At 42.2% G+C, this 27,963-nt stretch overlaps 1 protein-coding gene across 23 annotated transcripts in view; it reads right to left on the bottom strand.

Annotated features, from left to right (window-relative positions):
- Positions 1–10,171: 10,171 nt before the first annotated feature.
- Positions 10,172–27,963, bottom strand: part of c2cd5 (C2 calcium dependent domain containing 5) — a 126,486-nt gene continuing 108,694 nt past the window's right edge. For 17 of the 23 annotated variants that reach the window (XM_043713415.1, XM_043713416.1, XM_043713418.1 and 14 more), the window contains 6 exons: positions 27,323–27,424; positions 21,027–21,077; positions 20,771–20,872; positions 19,956–20,146; positions 16,811–16,957; positions 10,172–11,401 (listed from right to left, as the gene is read on the bottom strand). In XM_043713415.1, the coding sequence (XP_043569350.1) occupies positions 11,270–11,401; positions 16,811–16,957; positions 19,956–20,146; positions 20,771–20,872; positions 21,027–21,077; positions 27,323–27,424 (725 nt within the window). In that variant the 3' untranslated portion in view covers positions 10,172–11,269. The remainder of the gene's footprint in view (positions 11,402–16,810; positions 16,958–19,955; positions 20,147–20,770; positions 20,873–21,026; positions 21,078–27,322; positions 27,425–27,963) is intronic. The other 6 variants (XM_043713421.1, XM_043713424.1, XM_043713405.1 and 3 more) reach the window with 3 other exon arrangements.

The raw sequence follows: 27,963 nt of genomic DNA, 5'->3' as shown, positions 1-27,963 counted from the left end.
AAGGTGACCAAACAGGTGGATGAGGGTAAAGCTGTTGATGTGGTGTATATGGATTTCAAGAAGGCATTTGATAAGGTTCCCCACGGTATGCTATTGCACAAAATATGGAGGCATGGGATTGAGGGTGATTTAGCGGTCGGGATCAGAAGTTGGCTCGCTGAAAGAAGACAGAGGGTGGTGGTTGATGAGAAATATTCACACTGGAGTTCAGTTACTAGTGGGGTACCGCAAGGATCTATTTTGAGTCCATTGTTGTTTGTCATTTTTATAAATCAACTGGATGAGGGCACAGAAGGGTGGGTTAGTAAATTTGCGGATGACACTAAGATCGGTGGAGTTGTGGATAATGACGAAGGATGTTGCAGGTTACAGAGTGACATAGATAAGCTGCAGAGTTGGGCTGAGAGGTGGCAAATGGAGTTTAATGTGGATAAGTGTGAGGTGATTCACTTTGGAAGGAGCAACAGGAATAAAGAGTACTGGGCTAATGGTAAGATTCTTGGCTGTGTGGATGAGCAGAGAGATCTCGATGTCCAGGTACATAGATCCCTGAAAGCTGCCACCCAGGGTGATAGGGTTGTCAAGAAGGCAAACAGTGTGTTAGTTTTTATTGGTAGGGGGAATTGATTTTGGACATATGAGATCATACTGCAGCTGTACAAAACAGCAGTGTATTCACATTTAGAGTATTGCATATAGTTCTGGTCACCACGTTATAGAAAGGATACGGAAGCTTTGGAAAGGGTGCAAAGGAGATTTACTAGGATGTTGCCTGGTATGGAGGGAAGGTCTTACAAGGAAATGCTGAGAGACTTAAGGCTATTTTCGTTAGAGAGAAGAAAGTTGATAGGTGACTTAATTGAGACATATAAGATAATCAGAGGGTTAGATAGGGTGGACAGTGACAGCCTTTTTCCATGGATGGTGATGGTTAGCACGAGGGGACACAGCTTTAAATTGAGGGGTGATAGATATAGGACAGATGTCAAAGGTAGTTTCTTTACTCAGAGAGTAGTAGGCGCGTGGAACAGACTGCCTGCAACAGTAGTAGACTCACCAACTTTAAGGGCAATTAAATGGTCATTGGGTAGGCATATGGATGAGGATGGAATAGTGTAGGTTAGATGGGCTTCAGATTGATTCCACAGGTCGACGCAACTTGGAGGGCCGAAGGGCCTGTACTGAGCTGTAACGTTCTATGTTCTAGCCCCCACCAAAGGGGAAGGTCTCTGATAAAGGATCCCATGACTACAATTGAGACAGGGGAGGGGGAAGCTGGGCTGCCTTTGCAATTATACAATGGATTTGGGTTGTTTTCTCATCTTGGTCAGATGAGAGTGGAAGGTATGAGCACCATGGCTCAGGAAACAATTCAAGTGGGACAAGGGAAAAGGAATGTGGTGACCATAAGGGACAGGTTAGTGAGGCGCACTGACACAGTTCACTACTGCAAAGGCAAAGGATCCCAGAGTGGGTGCTCAGGGCTGGCGAAGAAGTTGCAGTGCGACAGGGAGGATCCAGTTATTCTGGTCCACATAGGTACCAATAGTAAGGACAAGCAAAGAGGTTTGGCAGAGTCAGAATGAGTAGCTTGGCACCAAATTAAAATCCGCCTTCCGCAAAGACCGTTCCCTCCGTGACTACCTGGTCAGGTCCACGCCCCCCTACGACCCACCCTCCCATCCTGATGCTGCCTGAATTGCTGTGCTCTTCCAGCACCACTGATCCAGAACCAAATTAAAAGCAGACCTCAAGTGTAATCAGTCAGTTGCAAATTGGCAAAGAGCAAATTCGAGATACAAATTTATATCTCAATGCAAATTGATTCTGGTCCATGGGTCAATGGTAGGAGTACTGGGAAACTGGGGGGCACTGCACCATAGTGATGGTCTACCCCTGCACCAGGCTGGGGTCAGAGTTCAAATGAACTGCACAAATAGGAAAGTAGAGAGGGACTTAACCTAAATAGAGGGGGCAAAGGATCAAGTGTGAGAGGTAGCAACTTAAAAAGCAGAGTCAGGGCATGATAGATGATAGGCAGCTCATGATAGGAAGACATAAAGAGTGCAAAGTCTAGATTAGAGTGGTGCTGGAAAAGTACAGCAGGTCAGGCAGCATCCGAGGAGCATCTGCAGTCCTTGTTTTCACCATAAAGAGTGCAAAGCCAAGAGTAAATCAGCAGAGGTTTGAAAAACAATAAAAAGATAAACTATGCAAATATCTGGTTAGAAACAGAGGTTCGGTGGAGAGGCAAGTATAACTAACCAGGTAGGACACTGACAGATATGAAAGATTTAAAGATTTATGTTAGATTTAACCATCAAAGACAGAAGAAGGAAGAGTTAGGGAGCTCCACTTTGAAACTATGATTTATCTAGAAGGGGACATCGAGATGACACACAAACGCTATTAATTAAATAAATTATTAGTACAAAAGATAATATAATCATCGAAAGAAAGTCCGAGAAAGAGACATGCAACATCACACCTAGACATGAAAACAACCGTCCAAGTGACAAGATCCTTATCACATCAACACCATTAGAAATCACAATAAGACAACACTCATAAAGACAGAGGAATGAAACCCTTGTTTCCAATTGATTAATGGGCTTTGCATGTACATTAAGGCATGGTGAGGGAGAAGAGGGGACTTAATCAAAATGGACTGTTCACTTTTCTAAACTCCAATGGAAACAAGTCCAACCTTTATTGGAGGATTATTTTAAGAATAAAAGAATGACTGATATGAAAGGAATATCAATATGGGAGTAGAAAACATCACAAATAAATTAACAAGCTAAAAGCTCACAACTTCATAAAGAAGATCTTCACTGATTAATTAAGGAATAGTAGTTAAATATTACGGCATCACATGAAAACGGGAGAAACCGAAACAAAGGGTAAACCCCGACAATTGCAAAGCTGGAGACATCCAAATGTTATAAAAATAAGTTTCACTTCAAAACTATTTCCCTCTCTGGGAGATGGTACCTTACTCACTTGGAGCTTTAAGATTCAAGATGGCAGTGGAGAGGTAGGCCCCTGAGCCTGGGGCTTGTCCACTCTGTCCACTTTTCTTCTTGGTGGTTTCTTTTTTGGGTTTTCGCTTCTACTCATATTCTGAGGAGAGCTTGGTCGTTAGGAAGGCAAACTCAACTGGATATGGACAGGGAGTGACTTTAGGAGCAGCAGCGTTGTGGGCCCGAGTCCTGGCGGCAAAGTAGCTACAATGTGGGTCGGCTGGTGAACCAGGAGTGAGATTCTGGCAATTGTATGGTAGAGGCTGGTAAAGTCCAGAGTGGGATTCTGGTGGTGGCATTGATGAGGGGACTATCAACAGCAGTGGAACGTTGGGCTGTCTTTAATTTATTTTGTTTTATTTTTAAGTTACTCAAAATTGGGCCGATTATTGGCGACAATTTAAATTTTTCACCATATTTTATATTAAATACACGTGACAGTAAATGTTCCAATTTCAATGAGTGGAAGACTAATAAAGTTGGAAACGTTACAACTCTGAAAAAGTTTAGTGAGAAAATGTAAAAACATAAACGTGAGCCTTAGTCCTATAGTTTGGAGACTTAATAATGGAACCTAAAAGAAATGGCATATGAATTGATCAGACTTCAATACAGACAATACAAGCAACATTCCAGCAATAGACGTCAACTGGGAAATGGAAGTGAGGGAGGAAGTTGAGAAAATTACAATCACTGGGCAAGTGGTTTTGAGCAAACAGGTCCCCAGATCCTGATGGACATCATCCTAAGGTTTTAAAAGAACGGTTGATACATTGCTTTTAACTTCTTTAAATTTCCTATATCAGGTGAGGTTCCATTTGATGAGGAATTGCACATAAAGGAAAGATTATACTCCAGTTTGACGTGGCTGCGCAGAGACTGCTTTGAATACTGCGTGCAGTGTTTTTATTTGAAGGACGATATAAATTGGAGGTGCTTTAGAGGAAACTTCGAAGATCGACACCTGAAATGAGTAGGTTGTTGGACAACATTGGACAGGTTGGACTTGTTTCCATTGGCGTTTAGAAAAGTGAATGGTTCATTTTGATTAAGTACCCTCCTTCTCCCTCACCACGCCCTTAATTAATTTAAATGCAAAGCCCATTAATCAGTTGGAAACATGGGTGATTTACTGATGGTGGTTAGTAGGTGAAAATTCCCGCAGGTGATTGGTAGTGGGAAAAGCTGTATGGTTGTGTGTGTTAACACTTCCGGATATATGAAAGAAGGTGAGGATAACGCAACTGAACTGTGTAAGATTCGCAATGGTCTTCACAGGGAGGATGTGAAAACAATATTTCCTTTTGTGGGTCAGTCAAGAATAAGATATGTGCTACTGCACAGAACCAAACTGTGTTTGTGACTATATATATTATACTTTTATGAATAAAGCATATTTTGTAATTTTAAAATGTTTTAAAATGTTAGCACGTGGCGCCCTTGAGACCCTGCAGGGAAAGGAGAGGGTGGATCCTGTTGCGTGGTCCCCTGAGCAGACTATCAAAGTCATTTGGTTAGAGACAAGTAAAATTGCAGATGTTGGAATCCAAGGTGGACAGGCAGGAGGCTGGGAGAACACAGCAGGCCAGGCAGCATCAGGAGGTGGAGAAGTCAATGTTTGGGTGTAACCCTTGTTCAGGACTGGGGGTAGGTGTAGGGAGAGCTACAGATAAAGGGGGTGGCGGGGGCAGGGTGCTGAAGTGGGGATAGATGAAGACAGGTAGAGGGTACAATCTGTTTGGCAGAATGCCTCATTGCTAGAACTTTCCAACAAACACCAAAGGCAGCTTGGCTGGTGGTGAGGAGGGTTACCTGCGAAATCCTTCATGTACGCCTGGTCGGTCTGCGTCACCACAAGCTGCCCTCGAAGCCATTGTGCTGACGAGGAGACTGTCACATAGCTCCCTCGGGAATGTGCCTTTGCAAGGCAAGTCTGGAGGAAGAGGTTTCTGTTGAGGCTCGTCCCGAGCAGCTCCGTAATGCAGGGCTCTGCTCTATGGCCAGTTCCCTGGGACACACACCGAGACAAACATCGGCTGTGCCTGGAGGACCATCAGGTCGGTAAAAGACACTCTTTGGTCTCACCAAAATTTGGTTGGTCTTACAGAACAAGGGGTTGACCCTGACCGAGTTTTGCAGATTGGCACATTCCAAGGTCCAGGAATATGTGCTGAGGGACGCCCGAACTTTTGGGGCAGTGCCACCAAGGCGCAGTGGGGAAAGACCACTGTCTGAGGTCCTTCTGCCAAAGTGAAATGGGGGTCCGTCCAGCTATCAGGCTCTCCTTATGCCTTGAATGTACGTAAATACAGTCTTGTACAAGTAAGAGATGTCTTTGGTTTGCTTTTTGAACAGTCAAACTCCAAAGTTTGTTCGTTTCCTCATATGTTACTGTACTCGAACAAAACTGCATTTGTGATTATGAAAAGATCTATATACACACAAATAAAATATAGTTGCGAAATTAAAAATTGTTTAAAGTAAGAGGCCTCCCTTTCAGATCAGAAATAAGGAGAGATGCTTTCCTTCAAAGAGTTGCATGGCTTTGCAAGTCTCTACCTCAGGAGGCTGTACACACTGCCTAGTGAGTATTTTTAAGACAGAGGTTAGACAGATTCTTGTTAGGAAGGAGTGTCAAAGGTTATGAGAGGTCGAAGGAAACATGGACTTGAAAACACAGACATCACCCATGATCTTATTGAATGGTGGAGCAGGTTTGAGGGGCTAAAAGGTCTACTACTTCTGCTATTTTATATGTCCACATCTGACCCTTACTGAGCTACCCCTAACCTCTCAGTTTTGACTGCCCAGTGTACAGCTCCTGAACCTCACAGTCCCAGCCTTCCTCCCACTTGCTACTGGATCTCTATCCTCTGGATTGTCTGTTTATACTAAGGGGAGATACCATATGACCAGCCAAATCACACTCTGTTGATCCCTGGCATTGACAGGCATCAGACTGCACCCACTGTTACAAGGCTATGGCATTGAGAGGGAGGATCTCCAATGGTTATACTAAATGGTGGAGTGAATGAGTCATATGGTCTACTCGTGCTCCCACTTTCTACGTTAGCTTCAGCCTTGATTTAGACACAGATGCAATAGCAGAATACCAGAGGTAGTAAGCGCAGCTGCCCCCAATATCGAAGCCATATCCAAAAGTACAGGACATGAATGAAATGGGGAAAGATGGACATCACTGGGGGCCATGAAGAAAACTCTCCAGTAACCGAAATGAACTTTACACATTGGCAGATAGACATGGTTGACAATAGTCAAAAGCTCCGATTATAGCCAAATGGAGAAAAGAGATCGGAATCAAATATCTTCATCTGGTTCCTCAATAATCTCCAGTCCATCAACATACCAGAAGGGTGACCATTAGCTGATGCTAAGTACTCAGCAACATTCACACCTCAACGTTCATACCTTTCTCAAATAACTTGATCAGGGTAATACTCACAACACAAAAATGCAGATAATTGCTATCTCAAATATGAGAGCATATACCCCAATCAGTGATGCCCTCGAAGGTGGCACTATAAAGATAGCATATCATCTTAGATTAATGCCTACAGTGACAGAACACGTGTCTGCTTCCCCAACTATTGAATCCTCTACCACTTCTTTTTGTCTGTTGTCTTTGTGTCCCACTGCATAGATGAGTCAGTTGTGGCAGCTTGGTTCTGGTTGCACACTCGCTATTCAGGAATGAATACAGTTTAGAGACAGAGAGAGAGATGTACAGTGGAGACTCCTGTGCTAACTGCCTCATATTGTCTGCTGATGGCTGACCAATCCTTCCCTCTATTATCAGCTTATGGAGTGACCACATTTATAAATGTAGCATCAACAAAATGCTCAACATTGCAGAATATACCAGAGAGAAGCCACCTGCAGCTTAAGCTGTGGCACGGCGCCCTGAGGGGGCAGTGGTACGGCCCCCTGGGTGCTATGAGGGGAGGGTTTGTCAAATTTGTAAGGAGATGTCAGTTATCTATAAGAATAAAAGGGTGGTTATGGTAGGAGATTTTAAGTTTCCAGACATAGACTGGGACTGCCATGGTGTTAAAGGTTTAGATGGATTGGAATTTATCAAGTGTGTACAGGAAAATTTTCTGATTCAGTATGTGGATGTACCTACTGGAGAAGGTGCAAAACTTGACCTACTCTTGGGAAATAAAGCAGCGCAGGCGACTGAGGTGTCAGTGGGAGAGCACTTGAGGGCCAGCGACCATTATTCTATTAGTTTTAAAATAGTGATGGAAAAGGATAGACCAGATTCAAAAGATGACGTTGTAAATTGGAGGAAGGCAAATTTTGATGGTATTGGGCAAGAACTTTCAAAAGCTGATTGGGAGCAGATGTTCGCAGGTAAAGGGATGGCTGGAAAATGGGAAGCCTTCAGAAATGAGAAAACGAGGGTCCAGGGACAGTATATTCCTGTTAGGGTGAAAGGAAAGGCTGATAGGTGTAGGAAATGCTGGAAGACTAAATAAGTTGAGGGTTTTCATTAAGAAAAAGAAGAAAGCATATGTCAGGTGTACACAAGATAGATTGAGTGAATCCTTAGAAGAGTATAAAGGCAGTAGGAGTATACTTGAGAGAAATCAGGAGGGCAAAAATGGAGCATGAAGTCGCTTTAGCAAATAGGGTTAAGGAGAATCCAAAAGGTTTTTATACATACATGAAGGACAAAAGGGTAACTATGGAGAGAATAGGACCCCTCAAAGATCAGCAACTGGTAAAGATTTATAAAATCATGAGGGGCATGGATAGGATAAATAGACAAAGTCTCTTCTCTGGGGTGGGGAAGTCCAGAACGAGAGGGCAGAGGTTTAGGGTGAGAGGGGTAAGATATATAAGGAACCCAAGGGGCACCTTTTTTCACACAGCGGGTGATAAGTGTGTGGAATGAGCTGCCAGAGGGAGTGGTGGAGGCTGGTACAATTGCAACATTTAAAAGGCATTGGGATGGGTATATGAATAGGAAGGGTTTGGAGGGATATGGGCCGGGTGCTGGCAGGAGGGACTAGATTGGGTTGGGATATCTGGTCGGCATGGACAGGTAGGACCGAAGGGTCTGTTTCCATGCTGTACATCTCTATGAGTTCCTGCACGTGTGGTTAGCTGGAACACCGTCTACACCCTGGAGTTTGACCATGAGTCAGGATGTGCAGTCCAAAAGTCAGAGCTGCTCTTAAATAAAAATTACTGCTTAAAAAAATGACAACTACTCACTTTTATAGTCATACACCATGGAAACTGACCATTCAGTTCAACTAGTCTGCAGCAACCATTTTCCCAAACTAAACTAGTCTACCTGCCTGCGCTTGGCCCACATAACTCCAACCCTTTCCTATTCATGTACTTAACAAAATGTCTTTTAAACGTTGCAACTACACTTGCACCCACCATTTCCTCTGGAATATCATTCCACACACAAACCCACCCTCTGTGTGAAAGGTTGCCACTCATCTCTTTTGTTATCACTTAAATATAAGGAAGTGAATTTAAACAAAGACTTCAGTTATAAATCTTGCAAAAAGATTAAAAATCTGCTCTTTAGACAAACTCCTTAACTTTGAGAAAAGGAAACCAAGTTATATTATGCACCATCCAATAAACTCTGCCTTTCTCTTCTCTGTCCACTTCAGTGAACCTGAGCCTGTGGCCCAGCGACACCAGCCTGCCCCACACCGCTCCCCAGGCGCCAGGCACGCCGGCCTGCGCCACACTGCTCCCCGGGCCCCAGGCACGCCGGCCTGCCCCACACCACTCCCGGGCCCAGCGACACCGGCCCGCCCCACACCGCTCCCGGGCCCCAGGCAAGCCAGCCTGCTCCACACCGCTCCCCGGGCCCCAGCGACACCGGCCTGCTCCACACCGCTCCCCGGGCCCCAGCCACGCCGGCCTGCTCCACACCGCTCCCCGGGCCCCAGCCACGCCTGCCTGCCCCACACCGCTCCCCGGGCCCCAGCAACACCGGCCTGCCCCACATCGCTCCCGGGCCCAGCCACACCGGCCTGCCCCACACCACTCCCGGGCCCAGCCACACCGGCCTGCCCCACACCACTCCCGAGGAATAGCCACGCCGGCCTGCCCCACACCGCTCCCCGGGACATAGCAATGCCGGCCGGCCTGCCCCACACCGCTCCCCGGGACATAGCAATGCCGGCCTGCCCCACACCGCTCCCCGGGCCCTGGCCACGGCGGCTCGCCCCGCACCGCTCCCCGGGCCCTGGCCACAGCGGCCCGCCCCACACCGCACCCGGGCCCCAGGCACAGTGATCCTGAAATGCTTCAAATTCCTCCACGGTTGGGGAACAAGGGCAAGACGTTGGATTCCTTTATCAGAATTGTAAATGATTGAAATAAATTAGTCAGGACAACTGTCGATAATTCAAAATAGTTCACATTTAACTTCAGTATTTTAAATGGACTAAAGTTACTGATCTTGATAGAATGATGGCATGAGTGTGCCTTGACGCTTCAAGTCCCTGAATTCCTATGAATGGGATGAAATATTCTCCACTTTCCAGATGGGTACACCTGCAACAGCAGTCACTATCCTGACATCAGCCCAAACAAATTGGTTAAGTTGACTGGTGCTGTGTCACTGGTGCCAATACCAATTCCATCCTACTTTAAAAAAGGTACTAAAGTTGAACATCAAATTTCAACAGATGCCTACACTGGGAAATTTAGAGAAATCCATGCTCATTTATTGCCAATTATCGGAAGCTTATTTTTCACTCCAATCAACAGTTACAACATTCTCCACTTGTGGTCAATGTCTGCTCATCACATCACTGGTCACACACAATTCTGATCCAATAAGAAATAGCAAAACTTCTAACGGGTGGTTATGGCACAGCAGTTCATTTAAAAATCTGAATTTCTGAATGATGGTTGGCATTATATTCACATGGTGAATTGTTTCGGAACCTGACTGACTTAAAAACCATACATGCAGGAAATGACTCCATTTTAGGTTCACCTTATTGTAGTAAAGTGACGAGAATTTGGACATTGGATATTCTTTCCTAACCACACGTGATCAACATTTCTCCCAGCACAGTACCCATTCACTATCAGTTTGAAAAAACAAACTGGACCACTTGTATCGGCAAAAAAGCAGCAATTTATAAATATTCATAAAATATTTATTTCCCCAGAGGAAGTAAGGGAACTATTTTCTTTCATGCTATTACATCTTTGTTACAATCTGCAAAACTACAGCAGAGAATTTTATTTTCATGAACTGAAGTGTGCAAAGCAAGTGAATTGTTGAAACCTTTAAAAATTAAGTGTTCTGTACATTCAAGTTTTCAGTTATGCACTAAATTTGCAAACAAAAACCCCACAATCGAATGCCTCCTGTACGCACTCTGGTTCTGCAATATTGCAAGTCACAGATTGAGAAGCTTTTTAACAGCTTTCATCCTCTTAAAGCTCCACCTTGAGAATTACAAAAATACCATTTTTCGATATGCAGAAATATACAGTGCCATTTGCTGGGTGTGGCAATTTCAAATTTGATTCCTAAACCTTCCAACATTTTCTAATTTTAACAATCTTTGTGAATCTGACTAGCCTATGTATTTTCTTAATAAAAGAAAACTTACATTTTTGTGGCTTATTACATTAGAACATCACAGAAAGATGTACATAGAGTTTCAGCATTTCTCTCTCAGACTGGCACTGAAGTTCTATGTTGATATAACATTTGGATAGTGGCACTTCCAGCTTTCATTTATCATTGCAAAGAGCAGGATTTACAGATAAACATCCAGTTTTACAGGTACAGCATTGGCTTAAAATACAGTTCAGTACCATTTAATACCCTTATATTTGGTCTTGGTGCCAAGTATTAACTCAAAGTTACTGAAAAAGTCTTCAACTATAGAAATGTTGCCAATTCTTAAGAGTATTTTACATATAATCTCCACATTTAGAGCAAACATTCACTTCTCATCTAAAGATCCAGATGATGCAAGGTCAAGAAATTTAAATTCCTGGATAACAGATAACGTGTCAAGATGGCCACTATTTGCTCAGGATAATCACATGTCTACAGATCTAGGACAATACGGGTCATCACATACTGTGTAACACAGTACAGCAGTTACATACAGATACCCATACAGAGAACAATGACCTATGAGGTGGGAAATGTAGAAAAATGGTCTTCGATCTGTTCCAGAAACCCAGGCAGCGACAGCAGGAATTATTCTGTACCAGTTTCATGTGACTATGTCCCCACTGCCATTTCCTGTCTGTAAGCCACTTGTTTGAGGCTGAGTTGATGTCAGCTCCACATCAGCATCTCTAAAGAAGTTCACAGCATCACCACTTACATTGATAAGGCACTGTGCCTAGAGAAAGAGACAATAGAGTGCGAAACCATTATGAGCAAAAGATGAAACATTCATGCAGCACAATCAACAAATCAACTCTACCATATGACAGAACTTCAACTTAATCATAGCTTTAAAACAAAATTAATGTAAAGGTTAATGACTGATGTCAGAAATTGACCAAAAAAGGAACAGTTCTGTGTTTTGTTGTCTTTGAAACTTTCACCTTAAGTCTTAATCTTTCGTCCTCTGATGCTCGTTAGGACCTCTCTCTTTGGCCACATAATACCTTTCAGCCCATGAGTACGTTCCTTCATTCAAACAGATCATGGTTAATCTGCATTTTAAGGCCATCTACCCACCTTGAGTAACCCTCAAAACTCTTGTCTAACAAAAATCTATCAACTCCAGATCTTCAATCTTAAACTGACTACTCAACCTCAACAAATATTTGGGTGACAAGTGTTCTCAATGTCCTCGACAGTTTGTGTGAACAGGCTGGTTCGCAATTTTAAGACAATGGCTATTTGTTCTGGACTGACACACCAAATGACATAGGGCAGACAGAAACTACTGAATCCTTCAACCATCTTAAAATTAACCTTCAATCGCCTAAATTCCAGGAAATACAATTCTAGTCAGGCAACCTACCCTCATAACTTAACTGCCTTAGCCCAGATATTACTCTGACAAGTCTGTGCTGAACTCCTTCCAAAACCAACATATTCTTTGTGATGTGCAGTGTTTAGTTTGGAATGCTATATAGTCCAGATGGTGTCAAATCAGAGATGTGTACAGTTGTAACATAATTTACGCCCCCTTCTATTTTCAGCTCTTATGATAAAGGCCCAGTTTCCATTCTCCCTATCCACTACCTTGGAGCGGTTTCTGTATTTGGATTCCCAAATTACTCTGCTCTTCCATAATTTCAAGTTTTAAACAATTTAGATAATACGCAGCTATCTTCCAATTTATCAGGGAGAACCTAAGTAATTGGTTGCCTTTCCTTATATCTCACATGGTACAGTGCCAAACTGATGTTGGACAATGTTCCTGGGAATATGTGCCTACAACAGAGTTATTATACAAGTGCAATTTGTTACTCTTGATAAATTACAGTGAAATGCTGCATAATAATATCTCATATACTATCATAAATCATCCGATCTACAACAACAGAGATGGTGGCAAATTGGTATCACTCCAGAGACCCAGACTAAGGGCCTGGGGATTAAAGGAAATTCTGAAGATGCTGGAAATCTGAAACAAATACAGAATTCTGGAGAAAATCAGTGGTAGCTATCCCTCTACTTTTCTTTCCAGCTGTGCAGCCTTGGATGGCTGTGTAGGACAGCGATTTCTGGAACTGGAACACAGAGGGAATGTTGCTCAGCTGTCCCGGCAGCAGCTATGGAAGGAGAAGCAGAGTCCAGTGCGACTTCTTCAGATGGCGGCTCTGAAGAAGATCGTGTCAGACTTGAAACGTTAACTGTTTCTTTCCCCATAGATGGCGCCAGATACACTGAGTTTCTTCAGCACTTAGTGTGTTATTTTAGGGCTCTGGGGTCTGATGTTCAAAGCCCATTCTGTCGGCTGGTGGAATTTAAATGGCATTAAAACATGTGGAATATAAAGCTAGCTTTAGTAGTGGCTTAAACTGAATAGTGAGGGCAAGGAACCAAATTTGGGAAAATGTGACAAATATAGAGTACAGCCAAAGGCAAAGGCCAATGTATTAATATAGGAAATGGTAAATAGACTGTGAGAAGAAGGAATAGCAAGTATGAATCCAAGGGCCAACCAGTAAATGGGATTAGAATTTATAAAGAGAGTGAAAAGACAAAATTAAAGCCTCTATATCCGAATGGACAGATCATTCAAAACAAAACAGATGACCTGACAGTGTAAATAGGAATAAGTACAATCTGTAACCATTACAGAGACATGGCTTTGGGATTGGGTCTGGATTCTTGAAGGAAAAAGGTGGAGGTTGACTCTGCTAGCTAATGATGATATGAGCAAGCAAAGAGGGATGAGCTAAGTTTAGGAAAGTAAGATGCGGAACAAGTTAGGTAGAAATGAGAAAGGAGAAAGTGAGGTCTGCAGATGCTGGAGATCAAAGTTGAAACTTTATTGCTGGAACAGCACAGCAGGTCAGGCAGCATCCAGGGAACAGGAGATTCGACGTTTCGGGCACAGGCCCTTCTTCATTCCTGAAGAGGCTGTTTCCTACCTGGAGCTGGCCAGAAAGAAAGCCACACTAAGTTGGCATTGTACAAGAAGATAGGATTAATTAGCAATCTCAGAGCTCAGGTGCCCCATTATATGATTGAATTTTACATTCAGTTACAGGGAGAGATGAGTGGGAGCAAGGCTACTTTTCCAAATTTAAATCAAAGTAATTATGAGGGCATGAAAGCAGAGTGAATTGGCAAATTATTTCAAATGAAGGGTCAATAGAGCTGCAGTAGTAAACATTTATGGGGATATTTCAGAACATACAGAATAAAAATACTCCAATGAATAAGAAGAACTACCAAGTGTTGGACCCACCATTAGTGGTTAAGGTGAAAAGCTAGTATCAAACTAAAACAAATTTTGCACTGATAGGTGGCAGGTTAGAAGGCTGGACAAATGAGTAAAACACATCCAGACAGTCAAAAACATTTAAATTAATTGGGAAAAATTAGATTTTGAGAGAAAGTTGGTCAGAAATATAAAAATAGATAGTAAGAGTTGCTATAAATAATGAAAGAATACAAACAAAGAGTTAAAGTGAGTGTTGGCTCTACATAATAGATAGAGTAGACAGTCAGAAACTTTTTCCCCGGGTACAACAGAGTGTTACAAGGGGACATAAATTTAAGGTGAAGGGTGGAAGGTATAGGGGAGATGTCAGGGGTGGGTTCTTTACCCAGAGAGTGGTGGGGGCATGGAATGCGCTGCCTGTGGGAGTGGTAGAGTCAGAATCTTTGGTGACCTTTAAGCGGCAATTGGATAGGTACATGGATGGGTGCTTAAGCTAGGACAAATGTTCGGCACAACATCGTGGGCCGAAGGGCCTGTTCTGTGCTGTATTGTTCTATGTTCTATAATGAGACTGGGGAATTAATAATGGTGGACAGGAAAAGATTTGCCCCTGGCTGGAGATATCAATGACCAGATGTCATTGATTTAAGGTATGGCATGTGGTTTACACAGAATGTGAAGAACTGTTTTTTAATCAAAGGATGGGAATCTGGAATTCACTGCCTATGATGGCAGAGGCAGAAATCCTCATAATATTCAAGAAATATTTAAATGTACACTTGTGATGCCAAGGTATAGAAGGCAGTGGGCCAAATGCTGGAAAATAGGATTAGAATAATAGGTGCGTGTTTGATTGGTGCAGACTTGATGGACTGTTTCTATGCTGCAGACCTCTCTGACTATGAGAATAAGACAGTCTATTTCTACCTCAAAACATCACTTAAGTTCACAGTCTCAGCATATCTATTGCTGAAGTCCTCGTCCTTGCCTTGTTGCCTCAAGACTTGATAATTACAGTACACTACTGCCTGGAGCCCTCTGCCTTTAAACTTGAGGCAATCCAAATTTCTACTGCTAATTTCTTGCCTCGCATTAAGGCCAATTCCTCTTTCCAGGTGGCTTGCTGAACCATAATGACCCACTCTTGAACAAACAACATATAGATGTTAAAAATTTCACCCTAAGTTTCAATCACTCCATGTTGTTACCACCCCCCCAAGTACTCTGTGTTGGTTGGAGTCATACCTAGCATAAAGGAACAAAGTTACAGCAGTTTAAGGTCAGTCATCTCAGTTCCAGAAAAACTTTGCAGGAGCACCTCAGGATAGCGTACCAGGCCCAACCTTCTTCAAGAGCTTCATATGCTCTCCAGCATAAGGGGAGATGTGGAGATACTCATTGATGATCGCACAATATTCACCATCATGCTCAACTTCTTAGTTACTGAAGTAATCAATGTCCAAATTCAGTTAGACTTGAATAGTACACAGCTTTGGTCTCACGTAACATTTGTGCCACACAAATGTCAGCCAATGACCATATCAATTGGCTCATGACTTTCAATGACATTCCCACTGCTATCAACATCTTGTAAGTTGCCACTGACCAGAACTGAACTGGACAAGCCATTTAAACATTGAAGGTGCAAGACGAGACCAGAGGCTAAGAATTTGCCAGCATCCAACTCAGTGCCTGACTCCCTAAATTCACCCATCATTGAAACGGCACAAGACAGGAATGGAACACAACACGGTTGTCTGATGAGTGTAGCTTCAAAAACACTTAAGCAGCTAGACACCTCCCAGCACAAAGCAGTAGATACATGGGAACATAGTTACCTGCAAGTTTCCCTTTAAGCCATTCTGATTTGAGAACATATCACTGTTTGTTTGGTGTCACTGGGTCAAATTCCTGGATTTGCCTGTCTAAGGGCACGGGTTTACGTACAGCACATAAACTGCAGCAATTGAAGAAGGCATCTCCCCACTCACTAACTCAAGGATACCTGGGGGAAATAAATGCTGCCCCAGCCAGCGAGACCCATTTCACATGACTGGGAAAAAAAAAAGCTGCTCCACTTCCACAACCTTCAGAAATACATTAATTCCTTCAGTTGACTTCTTGCACATCACTAATTTTAACTGCACCGTCATTGATAGCCATGCTTCAGTCGCTTAAGCCCAAACTCTGGAACAGCTGCCCCCCGCATGTCTGTCCTTCTCTACCTCACTCCCAATCTTTAAGACTCGTCTTAAAATTGAAGTGTTTGAGAAAACCTTTGGTGACCAAGCATAATACCTCCTTATGCAATTTGGTGTTATATTCTATTTTATAATGCTCCTCTGAAACGCCTTAGGCAGTTTCAGTACATTAAAAACTGTGCATAAATCAGTTGTGGCAAACCAGAAGGCCACTGGATTTGTCTATTGTACATGGCTCTAATTTTATTAAAATAATTTAGCATCAATTCATGCTTTTTTAAAAAACGTTTGTCGATTATTGCTATTCAAGCAAGACCTGTAGGCCACGTTTGCTGATCATTACTTATCCTCATTCTAAAATTGTTGAGTACAAAAGTTAAAAATGGAACTGGGTTAAAAACCTTTTAAGATAAATTGTTAAGAGGCATTTAAACTCCAGAGTTCAATAGAAATATTTATTAAGCATTCCAAGGACATTTGCTTGACCCCTTTGTTGCTTCACCGATTCTTCCACAGCAAAGGGTGAAGGATTCATCAGGGCTGGTGGGACTGTGGGCTGATGTAAGCAATACTAGTTTAATCTGAACAAGGTTCACTTCAAACGTGGTTTAGTTTAATGCATTTTACAAGGTATTAGAAGGTAACCTTAATACTTCTATAAAACAGATGAGCAATTTTTAAAACTGGAGTAACAGACCTGATTTTTGTTGGGATTTTCCATAAACACACACTGCTTCATGATATAAGACACGACTGCATTCCCTCCCAAGGCAGCGACATGGGCCCGCACCATAGCAAACACTTCAGCAATGAATGCATGAAGAAATCCACTTACTCCGCCTTCCTACACAAAAATAAAGCAGGTTCAAAATTCAAAATCATGTACCTTCCCATCTATCTTTGATGGGCCTTTTACTTGTTGTAATTTGACAGTTGATAGTAAAACTGCCCACTACCCATAAAAATTACCTTGCTCATTCTTTCTTTCCTAATAAGGGAATTGTATAAAAATGGAAGAGATTCTAAGTGAGATTCCAGGATTTAAAAGAAAGTTCAAAATTGCATTCTCAAACATGTTCATTCTTTTAAATGGTAAAACCTCTTCCACTGTTACAATAATGAAATTGCACACATTGGTCTCAAATGTGTGTTTTATTTTTGGTATTTTTAAACTTGAAGCAACAAACCTCCTTTTCTAGGCTTGGTGCAACCCACTTTGATGATCCTCAAATGGTGAGAATTTTCTCTCTCGGTAATTTCATGTAATTTTATACACATCCAACTGAAATGTTCTTAGCTGAAACAATAGTGGTTTCTTCATTGCTGCTCCAAGATAATAGCTGTGACTCTGTAGAAGCACTGTTGAAGGAGTCAAGACAGGTCTTACTCCAGCCAACTGAGACAGAGATGTAGGCTGACATTTCAATGGATAGTGAAGAAGTGCTGCACTGACAGAGGTATTATCCTTTTGAATGGGACATTGGACACTTTGATTGCTATCTTGGGTGGATGTACAACAATAACTTGCCTTTATATTACTACTTTAACACAACACAACAACTCAAGCAACTTCACCTGAGTATTTTAAAAGAGATATTCGGGTAGAAGTCGTCAGTTTTTAAAACTCTTAAAGAGAGTTTAAGAGTTTTAAAAACTCAGAGAGATACAGATGGAGCTCCAGAATTTAGAATTTTGGAAACTAATGGTTTAGTGACCAATTTAGGTACAAATACAATTGGGGATATTCAAGAAACCAGAATTACTGGAGCACAAACATTTTAAAGGATAGTGGGCTGAAAGTTACTTAAAGAGGGAGAGGCAAGGCTATGGGGATATTTGACAGCAAGGATAAGAAATTTAAAACTAAGGCAATGCTTAACTTGGAATCTGTAAGTTAAAGTCAGAGGAAATGTTGTGAAGGAAATACTTTTGTGAAGGAATTCTTTTAAAAACAAGGTCAGAGTGTCTTTCTAGAACAGGGACAGACTGCTAAATTGCAGGAGACTATAAACTCCTGCAAATTTAATGGAAAAATTCACAAGACAAATATTTAAAACCATTTAATAAAAACTGAAATAAGAACAGATGCTGGAAATCAGAAAAAAAATAGAAAAACCACTGGAAAAGCTCAGCAGTGACCCTTCATCTTGAGGAAGGTTTTAAAGACAAAACAAAAACAGAAATTGCTGGAAAAGCTCAGCAGGTCTAGCAGCATCTGTGAAGAGAAATCAGAATTTTGGGTCCTTCCTCACTCAAATTGTCTCCCTAATTCAAGGCAAATATAGTGCAACAAGTCAGTTAAAGAAAATTAAATAGATAATCTGTCAAACCAGGTTTCATTCTGGGATCTGATTTGTCCAGTTGTAGCATCAGCTGGAATGACAGCAGACAGCTGTAGCCAATGAAAAATAATTCAAACTGCTTCTAACAGTAAGGACCGAATGCAGAACAGGGGAATATCATGCTATTGGCATGCATTTGATTAATTACTGCATCTCTTTACAAAGGATGACAGCAATACCACATTTGCATTTGAAAACTAAATTGATAAGGAAAACTGCTGTGTCTGTATTTGACAACATCTAGCAAAGGTAAGTGCATACATTTAGTAGCTTATTGAGCTTTATACTACAAAAGTGGCACCCCAGATCACACCATTTCTAGATTACGAGATTTCACTGATTGTAGGCTGTAAGGCTATCATCTTCCAATAGGAAGATACCATGTATTTTCTTGGACATAAAATGACTGTAGAAAGTATAGTATGAAGTTAAAAATCAACTATTTTTTCTTAAACTGCTGTCAGTTAAGAATAATATTCATAGCAGTCTGTAAATGTTTTTTCCTGGCAGCAGGGTTGGAGGGTTTGAGCTATAGGGAGAGGCTGAACAGGCTGGGGCTGTTTTCCCTGGAGCGTCGGAGGCTGAGGGGTGACCTTATAGAGGTTTATAAAATCATGACGGGCATGGATAGGATAAATAGACAAAGTCTTTTCTTTGGGGTGGTGGAGTCCAGAACTAGAGAGCATAGGTCTAGGATGACAGGGGCAAGATATAAAAGAGATCTAAGGGGCAACTTTTTCACACAGAGGGTGGTACGTGTATGGAATGAGCTGCCAGAGGATGTGGTGGAGGCTAGTACAACGGCAATATTTAAGAGGCATTTGGATGGATATATGAATAGGAAGGGTTTGGAAGGATATGGGCCAGGTACTGGCAGGTGGGACTAGATTGGGTTGGAATATCTGGTCAGCATGGATGGGTTGTACCGAAGGGTCTGTTTCCATGCCGTACATCTCTATGTCTCTAAAAGAATGAGTGAGAGGGTTTCATTGGCTTTAAGTGCCTGTCTGGACAAGCAGATTTTAGATTTGCTAATCACTCTGTAGGTGAACAATTTAACTCAGTTGGTGTGTACCATATCCAATCTACCTTTCCTGTAGTTCATCCCTACAATTTCAGTCCTTCGAACCCTAGAACCATGTAGGTAAATGGATTGGTTCTGAACCCATTGCATGTATAGAAATCGGTCACTTCACAAGAAGCAACTCTTCTAATAATGTTTGGTATTACCGTAACATCTGAAAACAAAACAATACAAAAGTATTGCAAAGGATTGTTTTTGGAATTAATTAAATTATTTAGTGTTTAATTATAGTTATTAACTTGCAAGCCATACCCACCACACATCCATGAAATAACAGCGAAGGAAAATTGTCAACATCAATTTTATGGAAAACTGGACAGCACAATTGCAAAGCACAGACTAAAGCACATTTTTTCACTTATTATGCAATACCACACAGAGACTAAAGCAGATGTCTTCCCAGATTTGCCGCTCACCTCACGCAGAGATGTGGTTTCCCGAATGAAGAACATATTGATGATTCCGAGATATTTAGTTATTTTTGCACCAGGAATGAAGGAGAGGGGGGTCATTTCCACTACAGTGACTGTGGAGGTTGTGCATGATATTGGTGAGCGATGACGTGTATGAGCTTCAGCCAGTGGGCTCGCTTTGTCAAGTGAAGCAACTACAATGGGTGGAAGAGACAGAGAACAAAGTAGAATGCAATTAGTGGTGAAAGATCAATTTGTTTAGATGCACACGTGCTCTTTGTCATACCTTTTCAGAGCAGATGCAAAGTGATATATTCAGCACATGAAGCTCAGTAATGGAGCAGGCAATGGGCTACATTAAAGAGTGGATGATCATGCAGAACATGCAAATAAAAGGCATAAATAGCTAGAATGGGATCTTTTAAAAAGAAAAGTGGCATTCCGCCAAAAGGCTCAATTTTCCCCAAAAGGGAGCATTTTAATAGCGATGGCTGCATTGGCGGTATCTCAATACAAAAAGAAATCAAGGGAAACTTTTTTTTTGCTGAAGTGAAGTATTGATCAAGAGTGTGAAAGATGTTACTTTAGCAGAATGCACTATTTTGACATGTTCATCTCCAGGTTAATGCTGTCCAAATGAAAGTTAACGAATTTCTGTTAAACATTCTCTGGACAAAGGTGCAGCTTTCACACTCAAAATTGCGTGTGCCATTGATTTGCAATGCCATTACTGGGTAGGACAGTCCATCCTTCACCACTGCGGATCATAGGCATGTCTCCGATTATTATCACCATGATAAACTGTAACTTCCGCCTACTTGTTTTAATTGATCCACGCCTTATGGTCTGAGCTTTCTGTTTAATGAACTCTATCCAGCTGCTGCATCTGTCTGCAAAGGAACTGTAATCAACTGAGGTAGCTAAAAACAACACACAGAAAAGAAAAAGAAAAATGGATGACGTCTATTGCCTACTGCAATGCCCCTCTGATGAACCAAACATCACCGCATTAAGGGTCTGAAAAGGAGAACGAAGACCCTTTCCTTGGTTGAGTTAACAACCTGGTTTACTCACCTCTTTGTGCTGCTGGAGTGACTTGCTGCAAGTTGCCACTTTCTGTAATCCCTGAGAGAAAGATTTTATGAATATATATTGGAAAATCAATATACAAGAGCACCACAAGGCAACAGCATACCAAGGGATTTGTTCATCACATCTAGAATTATTCATCATTACCTCCGCAAGTCATATTATAATCTTAAATCACAATCTTACAGTTCTGAACTTTACAATGTGACCAAAGGATTACACTAGAGAAAGAAAAAGACTCTAAGGAAGTGCTTCAACAATGAGACACAGGTAATCAAGAAGCAAATTGTACTCAAACTAATTAAATTATAATCAATCTGCATTTTAAATAAAACTTCTCAAACCAGAAAACAGAAGGGCCTTATTTTTATACTTAATGCAGCATCTTACTCAGTGGTAGTTTTATAACTTAACAGATACTTAGCTTGAATCACAGATTCTAAAATGATTGGTTAACATTTGATTAAAATCAACCTATCAATGGATAAGTCACATCCAGTTGCTAATGATATGGAAAGGGAGCAAAAGGCAGATATTAGTGATAAATGACACATGTACTAATGCTTTCTAGTAAGAGGAGACAGTGGCGTAGTGTTGATGTCACTGGCTAATGCTCTAAGGACACGTGTTTGAATCTCACCATTGCAGACAGTGAAATTGGAATTAAAATAATAAATCAAGAATTAAAAATGAGTTGAATGGTGACTGAGAATTAATTAATGATTGGCCTAAAATCGAACAGTTTTACTAACTTTCTTTAAGAAACGAATACCACAGCTGAGCATATCAGTGCAAAAGTCAAAGGTGATAAATGTGTCAGTCTGCACGATGTCAAGAAACGGCTAAAAGCATTGGATGTTACAAAGGTTGCGAGAACAGATGACAATCGGACAATAGTACTGAAGATTTGCACTCCAGGATAAACATACAAAATAGGAGGAATAGGTTGTTTGGTCTTTCAAACCAGCTCCACCATTCAATATGATCATGGCTGATCATTTCCACTTTCTCCCCATACCTTTGATCCCATTGACCTTAATGATTACATCAAACTCCTTCTTGAAATCATTCAATGTTTTGGCCTCAACTGCTTTCTATGGCAGAGAATCCCACAGGCTCACCACTGTCTAGATGAAAAATTTCTTATCTACACCCTAAATAGCCAATCCTGTATCCTTGGACAGGAAGCCCTGGTTCTGCATTCCCCAGTCAGTCTTGGGAACATTCTTTTTGTGTTTATCCTGTCTAGTCCTGTTAGAATTTTATAGGTTTCTAGATGATTCACCCCATCTCATTCTTCTAAACGGTGGTGAATACAGTTCTAACCATATTCTGCCATCTCAGGAATCAGTCTGGTATACCTTCACTGCATTGTCTCCACAGCCATCTAAGGAGACCAAAATTGCACATGATATTTTAGGTGTGGTCTCATCAAGACCCTGTACAAATACAGCAAGACATTCCTGCTCCTGTACCCAAATCCTTTCATTATGAAGGCCAAAAAGCCATTGGTCTTATTTACTGCCTCTTGTTCCTGCATGCTTACTTTCAGCGACTGGTGAACAAGGACCCCATGGTCTTGTCACAATTCCACTTTCCCAACCTATTGCGATTCAGATAATTTGCCTGGGAGAAAGTGAGGACTGCAGATGCTGGAGATCAGAGCTGAAAAATGTGTTGCTGGAAAAGCGCAGCAGGTCAGGCAGCATCCAAGGAGCAGGAGAATCGACGTTTCGGGCATAAGCCTTTCTTCAGGAATTTGCCTTCCTGTTTTTGCTGCCAAAGTGGATAACGCCACATTCATCTGCCAAGCGTTTGCCCACTTACTCAATTTGTCCAAATCACACAGAGGCATTTCTGCATCTTCCTTACAGCTCACTTTCACTCCCAGCTTTGTGTGGTTTCCAAGCTTGGCGATGTTACATTTAGTTCTATCATCCACATCATTAATATAAACTGTGAGTAGCTGGGGATGGAGCACTGATCCCTGCACTGCTTGCCACTGGGAAAAATACCAGTTTATCCCTGCTCTATGTATACTTTTCCTGTCCACACAGACATCTATTTCAAACCCATTGACTCCTATAGCTACCTAGACTACACCTCCTCCCACCACATCTCCTGTAAAAAACACTATCCCTTACCCCTATCCAGAGAGGGGTGATGGTGATAGGTCAGGGTGGAGAGATGGGAAGGAAGATGGACAGGTAAGACAGTTCAAGAGGCCATTGCCAAGTTGGATCTGGGATAAGGTTTTGGGGGGGCGGCGTGGGGGGGGGGGGGGGTGAAAGAGATCAGGAAACGGTGAAATAGACATTCATCCCACGTGGTTGGATGGTCCCAAGGCTGAAGATGAGGTGTTCTTCCTCTAAACGTTGGGAGGCTAGAATTTGGCAGTGGAGGTGGCCCAGGACTTGCATATCCTTGACAGGGTGGGAGGGAGGAGTTGAAACATTTGGCCACAGGACATTGGGGTTGTTTAGAGAGTGTGTCCCAGAGATGTTCTCCGAAACGTTCCACAAGTTGGCATCCTGTCTCCCCAATGTAGAGGAGACTACATAGAGAGCGATAAACACAGTAGATGAGGTGTTTGGATGTGCAGGAAAATCTCTGCCAGATGTGGAAGTTTCCTTTTGTTGGGGGGGGTGGAGGGGGGCTGCAGAAAGAGGGGAAAGAGGTGTGACCCAGGTTTTACACCTCTTGCAGTGGCAACAGAAGGTGCCAGGAGTGGAGGGTGGGTTGGTGGGGGGGCGTGGACCTAACAAAGGATTTTCAGAGGGAATTGTCTTGCGGAACAGAGATAGGACAGGGGAGGGAAATATCTCTCTGGTGGTGGGGTCTGATTGTAGGTGGCTGAAATAGCGGAGGATGATGCATTATCCAGAGATTGGTGGGATGAAATGTGAGGACCAGGGATGTTCTGTCCTTGTTGTCATTGGAGGGGTGGGTTCAAAGGGGGAGGTGCAGGAAGTGGAGGAGATGTGCTGGAGGACATTGTTGAACACATGGGAGGGGAAATTGCAGTCCTTGAAGGAGGAGGCTATCTGGGATGTCCTGGAGTGGAATTGGTCCTCCTGGGAGCAGATGCGGTGGAGGCGGAAGAGTTGGGAGCAAAGAATAGCATTTTTACAGAAGAGGGGGTGGGAGATGTAGTCCAGGTAGCTGTGGGAATCGGTGGGTGGGTTTGAAGTAGATGTCAGTGTTGAGTTGGTCACCTGAAATGGAGATGGTCCAGAAAGGGGAGGGAAGGTGTCTGAGATGGTCCAGGTGAAGTTGAGGTCAGGATGGAGGGTGTTTGTGAAGTTGTGAACTATTCAACCTCCTCGTGGGAGCACAAGGTGGCGCCGATACAGTCAGCGATGTAGCAGAGGGAAAGATGGGGAATGGTGCCAGTAAAAGCTGCAGAAGATGGACTGTTCCACGTTCATCAGTTTCCTCATCTCCCCTACCCCCACCTTATCCCAGATCCAACCCTCCAATTTGGCACTGCCCTCTTGAACTGTCCTGTCTACCTTCCTTCCCACCTTTCCACTCTGACGTATCACCATAACCCCCCCCCACCCCCCCATCTTCATCCACATATCGCATTCTCAGCTACCTTTCCCCAGCCCCACTCCCCTCCTATTTATCTCTCAGCTCCTTGGCCAACCGCAAACCCCCCCACCCCGCCCATCCTTTCCTGATGAAGAGCTTATGCTCAAAACGTGGATTCCCCTACTCCTCGGATGCTGCCTGACTGGCTGGGCTTTACCAGCACCACGCTTTTTGAAACTAAACTGCTCCCAAACCCTATGTTTTTGACAAATTTGTACACCACTCCTTTGGATCTCATACTATTTCTAATTTCCATTGATTAAGCTGGGACCATTTGTTCCAGTACAGTTATTTAGTGCTCATTACAATCTTGGTCCAAACATGGACAAAAGAGCTAAACTCCAGAAGGGAAGTGAAGTCACTATGCTTGACATCAAGACAGAATTTGACTGAAAACAGCCAAGTTACTGGTTGGAGTCTATCTGGCTCCAAGAAAGATGGTTGTCATTGTCCAAGGTCAATCATCACAGCTACAGGACATCCCTGCAGTAATTCCTCAGTGGAGTGACCTTGATCCAACCATCTTCAGCTGCTTAGTTATTGGTTTCCTCTTCATAATAAGGTCAGAAATGGAGAGGTTCACTCATTGCACAGGTTCAGCACCATTCATGATTCTTCAGATACTGAAACAGTCTGTACTCAAACGCAACAAGACCCGGGAAACGTTCAGGCCTGGCTACTAAGTGGCAAGTAATGACTGTCACCAACAAGAATGTAATGATCACTCCTTGATTGCCAGAGTTGAATCCCTTACTGTCAATATTCTGGGGTTGCTATTGATCAAAACTGATCTGGATCCCTGTGTAAATACTGCAGTTACAAAGTAGGTCTAAGGCTGGGAATTCTCTGGTGAGTAACTTATCTACTTGACTCCTCAAAAGCTTGTCCACAATTTACAAGGTAGAAATCAGGAGCATGATGGAGTACCCTACACTTGCTTAGATGCCGACAACCGTCAAGCTCGACTCCATCCAAAATAAAAGCAGCCCGGTTGCCTGGCAACTCATGCACCAACTTCACTTCTTCCATCATTGATGCATAGTGGCAGCAGTGTATAGCACCTACATGATGTCCTGCAAGAACTCACCAAGGCCTGTTTGACAGCACATACGAAACAAATGAACTCTGCCAGCTAGAATAACAAGGGCAGCAGGCTGCACCCCACCCTGATCAAAATTCTGGAACTCCCTCTACGCCACATGGACTGGAGTGGCTCAAGAAGCAAGCACATTACTATAATTTCAAGAATAATTAATAACAATAAATGTCTATCAATCCAGTAATGCCCACATCCCATGACTGTAAGAAGAAAATTAGGTACTACAATTATTCCAAAATACATTCATTCACATTTTCAAACCACTTTATAGGAGTGCCACCTATTGGTAATCCCTACTGCTTTCTTTTGCATACAATAAGTATTTCCCAAATATTAATCTAAATACTCCACCACAAGAACAAGTAGTGGTATGGTGTGTGCATTTTCAGTGAGAATTAAGGGTCTCTCAAAGTCGTACATGGAGGACTAGGTCATGTAGATTTGGATTCTTATCTCACTTCAGAAGGCTTGGTATTTTCTACAGTGAGCAGACTGTCAAGGCATAACTATTTTCCAACATGCAGAATGGACAAATTAGCTTTTGCCACCAGGTTTCACATGGAACTACTTAATATTTAATGCAGGTGGTTATGCCTGACGAAGGAGCAGCACTCTGAAAGCTAGTGCTTCCAAATAAACCTGTTGGACTATAACCTGATGTTGTGTTGATTTTTAACTCTTTACAGAATAGAAGATCTTTCTCTTTGCCACCAGAACATATGCCTTCTAAAAGAGAAGGTAGGGATAATACAATCATATAGTTGATATCAATTCCATTATAGTGCATGTGAACAATGTGCATTTATCATCATGCAAATACTCTGAGGAAAACCATAGCAACTACAACATGCATCTTCTTTAACACAAACACTTCTTGCATTTTTGTCAAGAGATTTGAGGATGGAATAAATATTAATACTGTTTGTTATTTAGATATGTAGATAGTCCTCACTATTGCTATAACTTTCTCTAGTTCTACCAATTCTCCATGAACTCTGTTCCTTTAATTCTGGTCTCTTGAGCAGTCTCCTTCTCTTTGCCCATTCTTGGCTGTGGTGTCTTTAGCCAAAGTTCTGAAATGGTCTTCCAAAATCTTTCCATCCTTGTTCTCTTGTAAATCCTTCTCTGAGCATTACTTCTTTGTCCATGCTTTTAACCAACCCTTTGGCTTTACAGCCCTTACTTGTCCACCTCAGCAAAGCAGGTTGGGATCTCTATTCTAGATGCAGTCTAAATGCAAAAACTTGCATACAGTCTACAGGCATCCCATGGGTGATATTAATTCCACTGTAGTTCACTTGAACAACATATATTTAACATTATGTATTCAATTGTTGAAACACAACCTTTTTGAACCTTCCACACTGATGTGCAGCGCAAGACTCATGAGCAAATATTTCTGGAGACCTGGGCGCGAACTGAAAGCTCTTAATTGGCTTTCACCAATGTAGAAATCGGTCACATCGAAGGACATTTTCTAACATCGCTTTGAAGTGAAATGTTACAGGTCTTTAAAATGCATGTGGATAACTAAAAAGATTCCACTTCAATTTATATTAAATCTCCTATGCCCAGTACACTGCCTTACCTGTAACTTTACTCGGGGAAAAGTGTATAGCAGACTGACTAGACTGCGATTCCATGCAGAGTTCCAAAGTAAACTGCAGTTGGTCTTCATTCTCCACAGAAGCTTTAAGCCAGGGATGAAACAGAAAAAATTAATTAGATTCGGAAAAAGCCATTCAGGAACATAAACCTGTAAGAAGAATACTGTCAGCTGAGAGTACTTCCACAATGTTTAGATAAAAAAACTTGCTGAACAGTAAAACACAGAAAGGGGAAATTCAATCCATATGTCAATGCCAACTTTATTGAAGGATCTACCTAATTACTCCCAGTTCCATGCTTTTTTCTCTGTAGCCCAGCAAGCTCTTTTCTTGACATCTGAAAATGTATTCAACAGCTTTTCAAGCAGCACATTCCAGATCATAAAAACTGCCTACTTAAAAATGTTTCTCATCTTTTCTCTGGTCCAATTACTAAATGGCCTGCTCTGCATATTCGTTGTCTCGGCTTCTAATCAGTGGAAACAATTCCTCTTTATTTACTCTGTCAAAACCTTTCATGATTCTGAAGTCAGAGAAAGTGAGGACTGCAGATGCTGGAGATCAGAAAAGCACAGCAGGTCAGACAGCATCCAAGGAGCAGGCGAATCGACGTTTCAGGCAT

Source organism: Chiloscyllium plagiosum, chromosome 23 (assembly GCF_004010195.1).
Source record: "Chiloscyllium plagiosum isolate BGI_BamShark_2017 chromosome 23, ASM401019v2, whole genome shotgun sequence".
In the NCBI taxonomy this organism is placed as follows: domain Eukaryota; kingdom Metazoa; phylum Chordata; class Chondrichthyes; order Orectolobiformes; family Hemiscylliidae; genus Chiloscyllium; species Chiloscyllium plagiosum.
The sequence above is the reverse complement of the archived record's forward strand: the minus strand, read 5'-3'. Positions and strand labels throughout refer to the sequence as shown.